General features: G+C 31.3%; 1 protein-coding gene across 9 annotated transcripts in view; it reads right to left on the reverse strand.

Annotated features, from left to right (window-relative positions):
- unc-104 (kinesin family member unc-104) overlaps positions 1–18044 on the reverse strand; it is a 68322-nt gene that overhangs the window by 26389 nt on the left and 23889 nt on the right. For 4 of the 9 annotated variants that reach the window (XM_080158149.1, XM_080158150.1, XM_080158147.1 and 1 more), the window contains 15 exons: positions 17109–17225; positions 16588–16787; positions 14538–14699; positions 14259–14323; positions 13664–13706; positions 13244–13462; positions 12458–12536; positions 11237–11373; positions 10678–10784; positions 8873–8977; positions 7528–7713; positions 4662–4772; positions 2648–2725; positions 1417–1566; positions 590–627 (listed from right to left, as the gene is read on the reverse strand). In XM_080158149.1, the coding sequence (XP_080014275.1) occupies positions 590–627; positions 1417–1566; positions 2648–2725; positions 4662–4772; positions 7528–7713; positions 8873–8977; positions 10678–10784; positions 11237–11373; positions 12458–12536; positions 13244–13462; positions 13664–13706; positions 14259–14323; positions 14538–14699; positions 16588–16787; positions 17109–17225 (1797 nt within the window). The remainder of the gene's footprint in view (positions 1–589; positions 628–1416; positions 1567–2647; positions 2726–4661; positions 4773–7527; positions 7714–8872; positions 8978–10677; positions 10785–11236; positions 11374–12457; positions 12537–13243; positions 13463–13663; positions 13707–14258; positions 14324–14537; positions 14700–16587; positions 16788–17108; positions 17226–18044) is intronic. The other 5 variants (XM_080158151.1, XM_080158148.1, XM_080158153.1 and 2 more) reach the window with 3 other exon arrangements.

Raw genomic sequence — 18044 nt, forward strand, 5'->3', positions numbered from 1 at the left:
GTGAATACTTGTAGAAATATTATGCATATTTGAATCAAAATAAACTTGTGAGTGAGAGATGTGAATACTTGTAGAAATATTATGCATATTTGAATCAAAATAAAGTTGTGAGTGAGAGAAGTGAATACTTGTAGAAATATTATGCATATTTGAATCAAAATAAAGTTGTGAGTGAGAGATGTGAATACTTGTAGAAATATTATGCATATTTGAATCAAAATAAAGTTGTGAGTGAGAGATGTGAATACTTGTAGAAATATTATGCATATTTGAATCAAAATAAAGTTGTGAGTGAGAGATGTGAATACTTGTAGAAATATTATGCATATTTGAATCAAAATAAAGTTGTGAGTGAGAGATGTGAATACTTGTAGAAATATTATGCATATTTGAATCAAAATAAAGTTGTGAGTGAGAGATGTGAATACTTGTAGAAATATTATGCATATTTGAATCAAAATAAAGTTGTGAGTGAGAGATGTGAATACTTGTAGAAATATTATGCATATTTGAATCAAAATAAAGTTGTGAGTGAGAGATGTGAATACTTGTAGAAATATTATGCATATTTGAATCAAAATTAAGTTACCTCCTTTTCCACATTCATTCTGCTCCTGTTTTTCTGTTCTGAAATATTTATCAAAAGTTGAATAACTGAAAACTTATCTCTTTTCTTAAAAAATTTCATTGTCTAAATAAAAAAAATCTTAAATGAAACAGGGGTTTGATAAGCTACCGCAAAGTTTAGGCCCCCCGTAGGAGCTAGGGAGCAGTAAGTAGCCATAATACTTGAATTCGAAACCTAATGGAATTCTTTTTACAACTCTTTAAAAAATCTTATCAGAATATAAATCAGAATAACAAAATTGTAAATTTATGCAAACAGAAAATTGACCAGCCACCCAACTTTCTTAACATGTTGTAAACAAAAACTGTTTATACTAATTGCCTAGCACAAACACAAATAGTGATGAAAACTAAGTGATATTTAACGAGAATATGTTTACATTAAAATTATTTTATCAACAAAAAAACTAAAAAGAACCTTTGACTTGAAAAAAATGGCAACACACTTACAAAGCTACTGCACTGTACACAACAAGTTGTATACAAACATCTATAAATAAATAGTTGAAGGATAGTGTTTACTATATACAGAGATAAAATCAAATTAGGCACCTTAAACATTCTTAGCTTTTTATAGGACAACAAAGATAAATCATGGATAAAAAAAGGAAAATCTATTGATTATCTGTATATGTTTTATAAAAACTAACGGCTTTGAAAAATGGCGCATAGAGGTAAAAATAGTTTTGGTTGGAATTTAGAGGTTATGCCTCCCCCTCCAAAAGAGGTAGGGTGCGTATTCCCCCATGGATTGGACGTCCAAGTGTGCATGTATGTTTGTAACCTTACCTTGATGTGCATGAATCAGGGAACAGCATCCTTGCGGACTGCCTGACCCCCATAGGGTATTCAACCCCCTCTTCATCGCCCGGCAGGACAGCCTGGACAGCCACCCGCAGAAATCCTTTAACATCCCCCTTCTCATTTACTATAGCGATCCTAAAAGTTGAAAATAATTCTATTAAATTTTTTATACAAAGTTATGAAAGTACGTTTGTGTTCTCTTAGCCCTTAGTTTATCGGATACTAGCGACTTCGCCACTATGCTTGTGTTAATTACCCCCCCCCCCCATTATTTTAAAGAAGCTACATTAAAAAGGAGAACCGTATCGGTTCAATGGCCAGCAAGATCATCACAGACATATAAACAGACATCCTGTATATAAGGATAGCTTATTTGTATGATGATTATGACATATCCTATTACATAAAAAAAGTAGGTTTTTTTCGTCTGAAGCTTACAATTTCTATAATTACTGAACCGATTGAGTTCTTCATTTAAGGGAAGCTGCACATAGGCCCCGTGATTGGTTTAGGGTATTTCATTTTTAGATTCATTCGTGTCCCATTATGGTTTTAGAGGCAATTTATTTGCCCTTCCCTGCCCTTTCAATTATTCAGCCCCTGGCTGATAGTTCTTATATTAAAGTAACTGGATATATATATCTGTATATTCTCGCTAACTGCTCTGAAGTCATAATAGAGCTTTGAGTGTGCTTATACTGCTTTTCTTCCTTATACATTGACAATACAGACCAACCCATATTAAAGACATAGCGATTAACAAGGACCGAAGCATTCTTAAAGAGAGCCTCTGAAATCAAACGCAATGACAGACAAACATTAGCACTTGTCGATTGTCAGCAGAATATACAAATACATTGATAAGTCCAAACTAAATTTGGTCCGGAATTCCATGTAAATTTATTGCAAAATAGCTCGTCTACAAGATATTTTTTTATTATGGACATTTACTTTTTTTCAGAATTAATTATAAAGATGTTTCGCTTATAAAATAAATATGTTTAAAATGGATTGTATAATACTTTCTCGTAATGAATATAGAGTTGCTACGCTTTAAAAATCGTACCAACAGTTACAGGAATCACTATGGCAAGCTTAAAATCAACATACAATTCTAACATGCCTAAATTAAAGAACTATCCGTTACGAACGTATGGACTGACGGACAGAAGGAAGTAAGGACTGGCCATAATTATAGATTTTGTTACAAATATACCTGTGTATTAGAGGAACTGGATACATAAGGTTGGAAAGATAAACAACTCCACGCCCAACACGCCGGAACCACGGGAATCTAAACAGTGATTTTGTTTAATTTTTAAAATAATTACTTTGCATCAGTTTTTAAAGGTATTAATGAAATGACTTTATAAATAAGTTAAATAAGTTTCTCATGAAGAAGAGATTGGCTCTTTTTACTATCAAAAAATATAGAAAACTATTCAGTTAGAAATCTTTATAATCCAATTTAAAATGAAAAAGTCTACTTTACCATTCCGAAATATATTTCAAGTAAAAAATACTCATTATCAATCGCATCTCTTGTAGAAGTGAATTAAGCAATATTAGCTTGGTCCAGTCCCAATGAAACACAAGAAATGAACTATATGGCAGGTGTCCCAAATGAAACGCTAAAAATGAAATTATGGCAGGTGTCCCAGATAAAACACTAGAAATAAAATTATAGCAGGTGTCCCAAATGAACGCTAAAAATGAAAAGTATGGCAGGTGTCCAAGATGAAACGCTAGAAATGGAAAACTTCGCATAGAATATATCATTTATATAAATTTTTGCAGGAAGGGAAGTCCCTAAAGTTCAATAGTTATGTTTTCTTATTTGTTGATCTAAAATGTTTTGGGACATTTACTTTTTAACAAATATTAAAGTAGTACAAACTAGCTGTGACTAAAACTTTTCCGCGTATATTATAAGAGGCTAGTAAAAGTGGCTGACTTAGACGGGAAAAAAAATAACCAATGAGAGGCCAGTATACACTGTAATTGACCAATGTTACAATTTATAGTGGCCTCTCAGTGGTTAATTTTTTTTTTACGTCATAATCTAAGTCAGCCACTTTTACTAGCTTCATATTGTAAGTTGCGTGATTAACTTTCAACTTTAAAAAATGAAAAACCTGATCAAATTACGTTTTATGCTTTTAACATTATCTTTTTATTTCAAGAAATTATAGATAAATAAAATTTTAAGTTACTCAAATTTTCATAAATAAGTGAAAATTAGGCCATTTCAAGTGTTTTTATTCTTAAACTTTTAAACAATAAAATCCATTATTAAAATTTTAAAGAAATATAAAGATAAATTTTTATCCAATATATTCAATATAAACATTTTGTACATTCATGTAGAAATATTTTTTAAAGGCGTGTAGAAAATTAAAAATAAATATTTAATCTAGATAAGAATTGATAAAATGTTAGAATTAATTTTAATGTTAATGAAAAGATCTATTACTTAAGATCAGGTACAATAATATTTTTAAAAAAATTTCTAGCAGAAATGTATTTTGTAATAGTTTAGTTAAAGCTGGCGAAATTTTTGGACACGAGAATTCCCCCCAAAAAGTTAAAAAATTAAACTTTTTATAGTTGACCTATTACTAGATAAAATAAACAAAAACGGTACACTTGACAACTAAATGTGCACACTTTTTAACCAATAAAGTGATTGGATTGTTACTACAATATTGTACTATTGGTCCAATCGAGGGATTGTCCATCAAGAATTTTCTTTTTATTAGAAAATGGTATTAGTGAATCGTCAAATGCTTTGCTGTAGTCTAAACTACACAAATACGTCGACATTTTCGCTTCTTCAAGAATTAAAGACGATTAACAACTCTCATAAATATTTTTCAAATTTTCATTTATAATAAGTAAAAAAAATGAGTTTTATATACATTTTTTTAAAAGAGAACCAAAATTTGGTTACTCCTACTTAAAAAAAAACAATGTGAAAAACAAAATTTATCAATATTTCAAAAGTAAAGGTAAAAATATGATTATCTTACAAACATTGCGTTGTAAAAGAAGTAACATTTAAACATGATAAATGTTTAATTTAGCACAATTTAAACTGAATCTTTTATATTAAGTAAGAGTTGAAAGATAAACTGGATACTAGATGAATGTATAAAGGAGTATGATATTGTTATTGTTTACTCGAATTAAAATTATTCTAATCTAAAGGGGGGAGGGATAACATTGTATACCTGTCATAAAATGGATCCAGTCCTGTAGATTTATCCTGCCCACTTTCTGGAGAGGAAGGACTGATTTCTGCTTCATTCTGATACATCTCTCTCATCAACTCCAACCGTTGCCTAAAAATAAATAAAAATAATAAGTAAAATATTTATGTAAAGTAAATATTCAACAATATAAAAATGTGAAAGTCTGCGAAGCCAGATAAAGACTGAGGAAGCATCCTTTAATTTGTAAGCTGGCAACTAACCTACCCACCGGGCAATTGAATAACATTTGACTCGACTCGAAATAATTGTATTCAAATGACATAATAAATATATACATTCTAAGCCATAAGTGTAAGCAATAGAAAACTTTGCCTTCCATTGCTTTATCCATATATATGCAGATGGTAAGTTTCTACACCTAATAACCCCTTGAAATAAGTTGTTAAGAAAAACTGATTCCCCCTTTCTCGCCCTCTAAAGGCTTTACAGCCCCTGGAAAAACCCTGTGCACACCACTGACTTTATGCCTTTCCGAAATTCACCGTCATAGAATGTATATTGTATTAGTGGGGTGGAAGAAGTTGCACCTGCAAAACAACAGGATCCTACCAAAAATCGTGTAAAACCATATTTAATATTTATCCCAGGATAATTGAGCTAAACTAGTGTGCTTTATCATTCTTATTAATTCTAGAACAAGCCGTCTAAATACATGTAATCACATAGATAATAGATTTCCCATGAACGAAATAAAAATAATATGTTTCATAATAAAATTTTTTTTTAGAAATTTACCTACCTATACATACACATGAATTGAAAAATTAATTTTAAAACAATTTTTTGTAAAAAAAATCCACTGCAATTTGCACAACATCTATAAAAAAAATAAAAAAAATATAGATAAACATAATTTATATCTTTTACTGAAACAGGCCAAAAAATAACAATAAACAAGATATAATATACATTTAAGACAAAGAAGCTTTAGGTTTGTTTTTGCTACTGCCTTTTTAAAAAAACAATTCTTGCTACAAATAAAGAATTATGAATATATATTTATGCCTCAAATAAACAGGACAATATTATTGTAACAACTTTTTTATTAACTTTAACTTTTTTAAATTTGGAAGACGATTGATTAATCTTGCATATTACATACCTAACTTCACTTTATTTTATTTTGAATGAATTTCAGCTACATAGGTTTTCTAAAGACTGTTTATTAATAAAATCATTATTATTGTCATTTTATGGATATTCTCATCAATATTTTACATAAATAAGTTACATGGAGCATTAGATAACATCTAATTTACCCTATAGTACATTTTTATTAATTTTGTTTTTTGTTTTAAACAATACAAATAAAGCATTATTGTGATGGCACATTCAAATATTGTAATAACAAGAACAACAACAATGCATGGAAAAACACAAGTTTTATCTAAATAATTCTGATGAATATAGTTGGTTCAAGAAGAAAAGTTTTATTATGAGGATCAAACAGTATAAAAGTGGATTTAAAACTAAACATTTTAAGATATTAGGAACTAACAGAACAAACATTTCTGTTAAAATCAAATATCTGATTTTTAAATACAAAATGAAGTATCATTTTATAAAGAAGCATATGATACACACAGAATAAAATTTGAAACCAAATTGCACTTTAAAAAAAACCAACAACAAGCCATTTGACTTTTGGGCAGGTTTATAAATGCTTATATGTGCAATAAATTCTGTATAAAACTCAGAAAGTGCTTTAAGGAAAATTAATTAATTTTATCCATTTTACTGCTGTTTTGAATTCCTGTTTAAATTTAATAAACTTTGTCCCAATTCAATTTCAACCAATGATGATATAATTTTGATTAGTGAATTTGAAAATAAAGAAAAATATTTCAACAAAATTAATTAGATAAACTTTAAACAATGAAAGGGTGAACTACATAAAAATAGACTAGCAGACAAAATCCCCAGCAGTCTTCTAAAATATTTCTTCTGTTCATTTCTCTAGAAAGCTGTGTAAATAAGTGCATGAGAAGACAATGTATTATGAAGAGCTAGTATAAAAAGCTTTATCTAAAGCTGTATATTAGCATCTCAAATCTAAATTGAAGCAATGGATATAAAAAGTGAAAAAATGATTGCTGGTTGTTACGTAAAAAGCACAACCACACACACACACTCTCTCAATTTGAAACCATTGTGTAAACAGACACAACATACACATGCACACTTTTTAATTTTATAACATTATTTTGAAAATTGAGAATTAAAACTGTTATTTATTTTTTCATAAAAATATTTTTGTTGCTATTTTTGCAAAATAATTAAAATTTTCCTTGTTTAAGTTATATAAAAAAATGGGAATTTTAGAACTTTTTCTCGTAAAAAACAAAAACATTTTTTTTAATCAGCAATATTAGTGTGCATGTAGGTATGTTGTGAAAAATAAGAAAAAATTGTGAAATGTAACCCTAAAGAAATATAAAAACCATGCGAGGCTTTAATTTCAAAATGAAAAAAGAAAATTGGTCCTTGAATCATTTTATAAAATAGAAAAAAAAATAGGTTTGATATTTGAAAGGAAGCTTTTTATATTGCCTATAAAAATGACGTCATACAATATAAATGGCCAGTGATCGGCTAATACATAGACAAATTACCAATGGTATGCAAGTATACTATTTAATTGACCAATGGTAGGCCAGTTTGACGTATTTTCTGTAAGCCTTGTAAAAAGCTTCATTTGAGGGCCTTGAATTATTTTTGTTATATTTTACTTTGTAGAAGCCCCGCATGGCCCTTGTTATTTGTGTGTGTGTTATCACATGTGTGTGCTTCTTTGTCAGCCATTCTATATAAGGGGGTTACGCACATGTCTGCGGGCAGTTGCACCCACCTAGCCGCCCCAGAGCTGCTGCTCCGGCCGCCACCAGGAGCCAGGGACTCCAGGCAGGAGAAGACGGAGTCCTGGGCTGCGCTGCTGCCACCATGCGGTGAGTCCAGCAGCATGTCATCCCCGCCCCCATTATAGATTTGTCTCATCAGTTCCAAACGATGCCTGGGTAGCAAAGATAACTTCTTCAGTAAATCATCTCAGCTTTTTAAAATCTTTTTATTTAAACAAATCTTTTTGACAATTTCCCTTTAACCGAAAGTGGAAACAAACTTCTTTTCATGCTTATTTTTAGTTAGGTTAAGTTAGGGTATGGAGCAGGGAGGGGAGTTCTGTGGCCCACTTGTCGGGTCAAGGCATTAAAAAAAAATTGAATTGTCTTATTATAGTTGAAAAAATTTTCAACTTACAATACAAGGAAGTAAATTTATTTTCCTAATATAAAATAATCCATATTAATTATACAAGATTTAATGAATAAGATATGTTTTTTTTTTACAAATGTTTGGAAATAGCAAAATTTAAACTACATTTAAAAAGGGTGAGAAAAAAAGTAAAAAATATTTTTTTTTCACAAAAAAGGGTTTTGATAAAAAAAATCATTAAGGTTTGATTTCATTTATATTACATAATAATTAAAACGAGGAAAGTAGCGTTTCCTAATTTTAAAAGGTTTATATAATTTTAAATTTGACACTCTGTATTGAATGATGATGTCATTTAAAATATCTGACGTTAATATTAGATTCAGCGTGCAAAATTTAAAAATAACCTCATTTTTGACATGGAAGATATAAAAATACTATAAAATTAATCAATAAAAACATGGGGCAAAACTTCTTTTAACGCTAGTGAACCATCATGACCCTATCAGCCGTTATGTTTCTTAAAGATTAGGCTTAACTGTTGATATTTGAAGAACCAAAGATGAAAGCTATTCCATCAAGGACGTCAAAGCTTTTTGGTGTGTGGGGAGGGGGAAGGGGGTAAAAACTTTAAATTTTGGGGGTTCCAACAGATTCCAGAACCCTTAAATTCCTTTTTTTTTTTGGGGGGGGGGGGGTTAATCTTTATATCATACAAGCCATACAAGCAAGGCCGTCTAAGTTTATATTTATTTGGGGAGGGGGATAATCACACCCCCCCCCCTTGGACGTCCCTGTGTACCACCTGGGGACATATGTACTTAAGATCACCCCGCATGGTTTAGAAGTTTTAAAATTTAGTAGAATGTAGAAACACAGGGTTGTGATTGATCCAATGGCGTTAAGAGATAATACTTCATGAAACTAAAAGATTTACACAATTAGAATATTATGCCTACCTGAGTTTCTCCAGACTCCAGAGATGTGTAGCATTGTTCTTGTTGTCCTGAACCTCGACAACCACAACTGTACGCGGCACTCTCTCATCCTCATCATCAGGGTCTCTGAATAAAAAGATAGGTCAATGGAAGCTAAATTAATTTCATGCAACAGTTCAATGGATCTTAAGGGATAAGGAACATTGATAAATTATAGCTTTATTATCCCAATTAGAGAAATTAAACTCTTTTGTTGCAATTATTGTTTGGAAGGTATAGATACTGCTAGTTTGTACCAACCAATCAGGATTTTTTAAAAGTCCCCATTGTTTCAAGACAACGTATGAGAAAACATGTTTATAAATCTTTGGGTACCAGTAGGATTCATGGTCCAATGTCCCCCTTCTCCTTGCAAAGTTTCTCAATCAAATCTATGCTAAATTGGGGGATCTTGGCCAAAGTAGCTTCGGACAAAGTAGGTTAGGTTAGGTTATAGGCTAGGGGGCTGAGCGCCCGCGGCTAGGCAGGCCAGGGGGCCGAGCGCTGCGGCCATGACCTTTATTAACAGTGGAGGCTACTTTCCTTAGGAGGCTACTTTGTCCAGAAGCTACTTTGTCCTGAAGCTACTTTGTCCTGAAGCTACTTTGTCCGAAGCTACTTTGTCCAAGATCCAAATTGGGTACTTGCGGGTGAGGTGATAGGTTCAAATATCCAAACTGGGTCATACATTAAAAATTGTACGAAGGTTTTTCAATGAAAGGATTGTTTGTCTGTAGGATGTTGGCCAAATAAATTAATAATCAAGAGCTTGATTAAATAATGATCTTATCTATAATACAAAGTAGAACGATGTCTGTTTGTTTGTCTGTCTGTTTGTAGCGAAGGATCTCGCTAACTGCTGAACCGATCGGGTTCTCCTTTACAGGGTAGGTTCTCATAGGCTCCGGGGAGGTATTAACTATTTTCTTGTGGGTTGGGACACTCCTAACCCCCCCAAACCCCCCAAAAAAATGAATAGTGGGGTCGACTAACCCCCCCCCCCTCCAAATTTAATTTAAAAAAAAACTAAAACACGAAAAATTAGTTTAGATCAAACCTCTTGGGGCAAAGCCCCTAGAGGCTAGGGGCGAAGCACAAATTATGCTTTTAAACTGTAAAAAATATATCTAAATGCTTTACTTAAATTTTGAAAAAATATCTATTTTAAATTTTAGAATTTTATTTTTATCTTAAAATATTAAATTACCATAAATTTATTCACGGAAACTTTCAGAATTCATATTTGTTGCAAAAATATTAAAATTTTAATATTGAATTTACTTTTAAAACAATACTAGATTGTCAACACAATTCTCATTAATTTGGCTGCAAACAGGCCTATACAGTTTCGTTCTACTACTGTTTTTAACTTAATACACAACCTTTATGGATTTTACCCGCAACCTACCTTTCCCTTTATTCATTATTAGGAAGCAAATCATTTGAAGTAAATAATGGAGGTCATAAAGGTTTATCGTTTACATAATATTCAATAAGGCTGAAGAACAACTGGAATAAATAATTGAGATCCAGAATTTCTCATTATAAGAACGGTGCAGTTTGATAAACATTGGAGGCTAGTATATATATCTATGACTTACCTTATACTAATTGTTCTAGAGAGAAACTAGACTAAAGTACATAATGGAGGTCAAGATATATTCACGATAAAGCTAGATTAAATAATGGAGGTCAATTTGTCTAAAAATATTTACATTGAGATAGGCAGCAGATCTTGACGAAAACTGGAATATGTAATGGAGGTCATGATATATTCTATTTTTTACCTAATAGGCAGCAGGTCTGGAGGAAAACTGGAGTATAGAGTGGAGGTAAGTAGGCCAAATTGAAAACTAACTCTCTTCTTCAATTCTACAGATATGGCATTGGCTTCCTGACAAAAATAAATAATTTCATTTTTGAAAATACTTTTTTGATGCTTGGGGTTAGTTACTTTTCTTTCTATAAAAATTTAATTAAATTGACAATTGGAAGTTAAGGAAAAGGTAAAATGTTATCATTATCTATCCTTCATATTTCTGCATGTCCTATCATATTTAGATAGTTTTGGTATCTTAAAATCTTTTGTTTGTCATAAATCCTATTCACAAATTTAAAAGTTGAAAAAATCAAGACTCGGCAGCCGCACATCAGCCACGACTAAGTCTAAACTTTAAAACCTGCTATTATTTTTTAAAAGAGGGATTGACATATTTGGTGCAGGTTTAGACTTCCAGCTGATCTTTAAAATTGTATAAGGTTGATTTCGCTGAGGCTTACAGGCCAATTGTAATCCCCTGAGATTGAAACATAGTTTAATATCTATTAAAAGTTTGTGTAACTGACCTTCAAGAAAACGGCGTTGCCCCAGAGGTCATCCCTGAGGGAGGTGAACTGGTGGACCCTCCACTTGTTGAAGGCCCAGCTGGCCAGCTCATACTCGTGCTCGCTCCAGTTACACTCAGCTTCAAATATTGGGTTCACTAAATTGTGGTCGCAATTCTTTAAATACAGGTATGGGTGCGTGGAGTATAAATAGGGAAAGGAATATGACACCCGAAGAAAAATTTTCAAGTATTACTTCGAAAAATTACGATTTTTGTAAACCCCGGCCTTCTGCTCCTCTGGGCTTACAAATCTGGTTTTAATCGTATAATTCTTCATTTTGATATCCACAAAAACCTGAATATACTAATCTCCCCCACCTAAAAAAATCAGTTCTTTACATTTGTATATCTATTAATGTATTGATTGATTTTATCTTTTGAAAGTAACGATCAAAATTTTTTTCTTAAAGTGCCATATACCTGCCCTTTGATATTGCTATTCCATATGTCCGTCTATTTGACCGTCCACAGTGGAAGCAGCATATAGTGTCTCTAAAACAAGAAGAAATGTCACAGCGCTTGGCCAGGTTATCCCTATTGACGTTATATTAGAAGGGAATATGACGTCAATCAGCATTGTTCGGCCAAACGTTGGAAAATTTGTCCCCTTTTTTAAAGAGACACTATAAGCTGCTTCTTTACTTTGATTTACGTATCAATATAATATGTTGTTCCTTGAGTTTTTTAAAATTAAAAGCTTAAAATATCTAATGATGTAGGATTATAACACACATAAAGAGAAAGGAAGTAAGAGAAAAATTTAAACTCAATAAAAAGCACGTAATTCTAAAATGATAAAAATAGAAAAAAATATGAACGTAATTTTTAATAAATTGCTAGAATATTTGACGGTTTTAAGAATATTTGCATATAATTTTAAATTCTATGAAATATATTTTAAAATGTATTTTTTTGGCATAAAATAGCCAAGTAAAATTTATGCTTTTATGTGTTGGCTATTTGAAAAAGATGCGTGCACATAAATTGTGTATAGCCTCAAATATTTCATCGAGTCAATTAAATCCATTAATTTTCTTTATCTTACTATAGAGTTTGTTAAGATATTAATTAAACTGGCAAAATTAGTTTTAATTCCGGTCCATGGGTCGAGTCATTTGGGGTATAAACAAGTTTTTTTGCACGCCCTTTGTGTACGCTTCTGATTTTAAAATTTGTTTACCGTACAAATCTTCTTCTTGATTAAACTCATCAGGAGTTATTGAACTGAACATGGACATAGTCATACTTTGCTCCATAACCTGAAAATTATTTCAATATGATATTTTAGCAGCACTAGAGTTTCATGGTTGTTAAGGCCCTAAGGATTAAGGGTTGGGAAAGTGAGAAGGAAAAATACTCTTATCGAAAAAACTCATGCCGTTTACTAACTCATCAAATATATCATTTTTAAAAATCATTTTATATTTAGTTTTATGGAATTATCCATCTTACAGATTATTCGTGCTTTCAAAATATATTTTAAAATGCGTTCATGAAAAGTTAAAACATCTTTTTAAATAAAAAAAATAACAAGTTGAAATCCTTTTTTATAAGTTAAAATATATTTTCATAAGTTGTAATTATCTACATATTCAAAACTAGATATTATTGAATTTTATATGCTAAGAGATAATTAGAGATTTAAAGGAAATAATCTTTTTTTAAATCTGATTCCTTACAATTTCTATGTAAATCCACATTACTTTAAATTTTAATTGTATATGTATTTTCTTCATGAAATTTTTTCATTATGATATTTTAAAATTGAAAACTAACTGTTCTCACGTGGATAAGGATCTAGTAATAGAAGAGAAATTGTAATGTTCAATAACTACTGACTTCAGTTATCACTATCAGCTACCAAAAACCCGCAAACGAAAAAAGCAAGAATTTAAAAGGTGACAAAACCTAAAGAATGACGCCATTTTTTAGGCTAAATTGCGGCTTCCAAACATTTTTTATATACCTGTTTCTGCAGGCTTTCAATCTGATCCTCGTACTTCTTCCTCTCCACCTGGAATGCCTGACTGGCCTCCTCCTTCTCTTTGCGCCACTGCTCCTCCATCTCTCTCATCTTTTGTTCCATCTCCAGCTTGAGGTCGACTCCTTCCCTCTCCAGCAGCTCTGACTGCGCGTACTCCCAGTCCACGTGGCTGCCCCCATTACCAACGGGTGATAGCTTCTCCTAAACAAGAATTGGAGTAAAAAAGAATTTGTCATCTTTGTTGAAAATGAAATAATAATATTTAAAAGACCTTTGTCGAATACTTAAAAATAAAAGTTCTAAAGACACACTTTTTGCTTGGCTCTTAAGTAAACTGATTGCATATAACATTAGGCCCTACAATTTGAAACCTATGACTTAGATTTAAAAAAAAACATCTACCTCCTCTTTGATGCTTTCCTTGGGCTGTTCAGGGTGATGAAATCTAAAATATAGGAAAATATTAATTAATATTCTTTAAATTAATTATATCATTAAACTATTCCTTTTGGATTCTCAAATTAAACCTCCAGAGTTTAAAATTGATTTTGAAATTGAAATTGATTATGCTAAAATTAATAAAAATACCACCTATTTAATAATATCGGTCTAACAAAACTGGTATTAATTTTATGATTTTTATTTTAATATTCGTGGAAAATTGTTTGTTATGCGATACGATACATAATTTTTCTGTACGGCTTAGAATTGGTTCTGATCCATCAATCGGTTTTGAAGCCATACTGGAAAACACACTCATGTGTTAAAAATATCTGGCCCTAGAATTTGTGCTCTTTAAAATAAGTTATCCAAAATGGAAATAAAGAATCTATATTACTTAGCTTTTTGAAGTGACTATGAAAAATGACATCATATTGTTCAACTAAAATGTATACTGACCTGCCATTGGCAATTTAGTCTGTATCGGCCTATCATTAATCATTTGTATTGTAGGACGTCATTTTTTATAAGCTCTAAAAACAGCTTCCTATTTTACCTGAAAACATGATTCTTTCCAAGGATAACTCTTGATCCGGTTTTTAAGGTGCACTCTTCTGTTACCTAAAATATACAAAGTTTTTAAACAAAATTTCAGGATTTTTTTGACATGATCATTTTTTGATACTGATAATATAATTATTTTTATCTTATTATTTGTGAAAACATCCATAATACGATACAATACATGATTTTTCAGTATGGCTCAGTACCGGTTTTGATGCAGCTGTACTTAACCGGTTTCTAAGCCATACTGGAAATATTTTTCTATTTCTACCTTTCTTCCATTTACATAGCATAAGGCGTTTGGTGACGGTTCTAGTGTGACAACCCCATCAGTATTCTTGAATATACAGTGCTCTGCCAGGATGTGGGAGCCAACTAGCTGGATGTCCTGTGGGATGTTGGCTTCTGGCGATCCTATCTTGGTCAATCCAACCTGCAATAAATAAAATTTATAATGCAACCTATTATATACAGTCTTACAGTTACGTAAAAAGGGAAACGAAAAAATAAAAGTATTGAATAACCTGGATACTTGGCCCAAACCAAAAAATTTTCAAAGATTCATATTTTTTATGTCGTGGAAGATACTCAATAATGCGATTTTTTAGTATGGCTGAGAACCAACTTTAATCCAGCGAAATAAAACGAATACGGAGAAAAACTCTAACTAACAATTATTTCCAGTAATATTAAAGAGCAAAGGTTTGGTGATTATTTTCATGAAAAATTTCATAAATAAATTCCAAACCGATTAATATCCCGTGGATTAGAACCGGTTCTCATCCATATGAAAAAAACTATATCTAGCATCGTATTATATCCAGTTTTCTACGAATATAAAATCATAAGATTAAAACTATTTTTTAGCCCGTGCCTTAGGCATCTCGGGGCTTTGATCTTATAAATTTATATTTTATATTTTAATAACAATCTTAAAATTAAAATCAGTTTGTTAGCCCGGGCTTTCGGCCCCTCGGTTCTGCCAAATCTGGTTTAAACCTGTTTATAATACGATGCCATAAATATCTATTGCACAAAATTTGTATTATACTCTCTGGTTATTGATCATGAATTAATGTATATCCCAAATTATTTTTAACAAAACAACCCTAATGTAGATAAAGTTATCATCTGGGAAATTGTTAGCTTGAACCAATAGTACCCAAAGTTTTTTTTAGCAAACTTAAAAGATGAAACAGCATAACTTGTAGTCTAGTGTTCCATCCCTCCAAGAAACAAAAAACACGTAAAAAAGTAGTTGCACTGCTTAAAAAGAATTCAATATATTTTGATCTTGAGTCTTGACACAATGCAAAAAGGTTGAGGTTATAAAATAATATTTCTAAATATAGATAATATCATAAATCTACTTCTTACAAACTAACTTCACACGTCATTGTAAAGGTGTAAAAATATTTGTATATAGAATATCAAATTATAACAAGAACATTCTTTTATTATTTGCGCATCTTTTTTTAGAAAGTTATGCTTGTAGTGTTTAGTAATAAAGAATAGTTATTTCTCGCATCGTATTATAAACGGCTTTCCGCGGATATAAAATGTACAATTATAAGATTAAAACTAGTCTTTTTAGCCCCGAGATGCCGAAGGCACGGGCTAAAAAACTGGTTTTAATCTTATGATTTTATATTTTTATATTCGTAGAAAACTGGTTATAATACGGTGCTAGACATAGTTTTTTTCGTATGGATGAGAACCGGTTCCTATCCACCGGATTCGAATAAATACGAGAATACATGTTCTCATTAGTTGCGTTTCTAATGTCAGTAATTTCTTATGCTTTATATTAGGTAAGTATATCTCTCTGGTTTTTTATGCTCTTTCTGTATTAGAATTTACTGTTGTATTCAATCTTAACTAATATTCTTATAAAATTGTTATTATTTAAGAATGGCTATGCTACTAACAATGAAAATACCATAGTATGGAATTGCAGTCTATTTTTAATTTTCTATAGAGCATATTTCATTCACATCATAGAGAACATTCATAATTTTTATTTTTGATGATGATAAACAGAACCAGATAATTCAAGGATCATGATCTAAACATTAGATTCTATAATCTATTGGAGTAGAGTTGACTTGTTTTTGTGATGAAACTAAGGGGAAGTGGAGTATGAAGGGGAAAAATTTTAAAGAAGGGGGTTATACTTATTGAATGAAATCTTTTTATTTGCTTTTAAAATTATTTTAAGTTTATTCACAACTTTTCTCTGATTTTTTCTGCTTTGTATTCCTTTAATTTTAGGCTCATCTAGGTTAAGTAGAGTTAATTAAGCCCAGCAATATATAACCCACCTTTAAATAATACAGCAAGCATTCTGAGAGTGATGAATCAGGATTCAAATTCACCAGATGGGGCGTTTTCTTTGGCTGGAAGAAGCCGACAGTCTCTCCATCCTCCTTGATGGCCACCCCCATCTCTGCGAAGACTGCCTCTCTCTGCTGACGGATGGACTCGGCGCGGCGCAACTTATTCTCCCAGGTCTCAGTAAATTCTACAAAAAAAATATTTTAAATTTATCAATTTGATTTTTAAAAAATCATGGTTATTAATTTTGCACTTCTTGTCACCAAAGGAGTTGGCACTAAAATAGCCTAAAACCACCCTATGACTTTCCTTAAACGCAGAACCTTAATGGAACAGCATTATTTGAAACAAAAAATCTGACTATGTACTTTATAATGTACGAATTTTGTTGATTTTAATGACTTTTAAACAGGCACGTAAAATGTAAAATTGATGTATATTGTATAAGGATAAATGCCGTGACCAATTTGTGTCACTACTATGGGGACAAAAAATATAAAATTCCGACCTGCCACGAGTTTCTCATTCTCTTGAAGTTGATCCACTGCCTCCTCTGCAATGGTGAGAGCTCCTCCTGGACTCTTGTTGTCTGTTGACATTTGTCTTCCCAACTCAGATGCAGCTCCTACGGGAAAAACAATTATTTAGAATTTTTTTCGCTATGGCTAAATGAAAGGGAGTGGATATAGTAATCAGGGCTCGGCAGCCGCGTGCCAGCCGTCTTTAAACCACAGAAAAAATATAAGTTTATATAGCTTTAAATATCAGCTGGATGTAAAACGCTGATTAAACAATCCGTCTGCTCATTAAATCTAGGTGGTTGTAAATTAGCGGTCAACGCGTGGCTGCTGAGCCCTTAATATAGTAAGAAGCGAAGCGATAAGTATATAAAACATACCAAAAAATGTTCTGGAAAAAACTATCGTGGAAATTGGGGTTTTTGTCTTTGCAATGAAAATCAAAAAGGTATTTTAAAGCTTCTCTATATCATTTTACTGAAATGAAGCAGCTTATAGTGCATAATAAAAAAATGACGACATACAATGTAAATGACCAAGGATAGGCTAGTATACTTTGTAATTGACAAAATGATAAAATGTATAATGGCATATCTTTGGTCATATGTATTGAATGATGTCATTTATGATTCTAGGCACTATAAGTTGCTTCTACTGAAAAAATACAAGGAAAATATTCAATTATAAGCATTATTATGATTTTTATTAATATTAAAGAATTTATATTTTACTTTTATGCATAAACAACTCTTTTTATTATCTTGTGAAAAAAGCTATGATAAAGAAAGACTAAAATTTATAAATGCCTTCTGTGTAATTTTACTCGTTTCAAAATGAATACTATTTTAATTATATCACAAAAAAATGATTTCATATACATACATATTCTGTAAAATTGGTAGTAGATCAGGAAAAAATATGTATAT

This window comes from Acartia tonsa, chromosome 4 (genome assembly GCF_053477335.1).
Source record: "Acartia tonsa isolate MP-2025a chromosome 4, ASM5347733v1, whole genome shotgun sequence".
Classification (NCBI taxonomy): Eukaryota; Metazoa; Arthropoda; class Copepoda; order Calanoida; family Acartiidae; genus Acartia; species Acartia tonsa.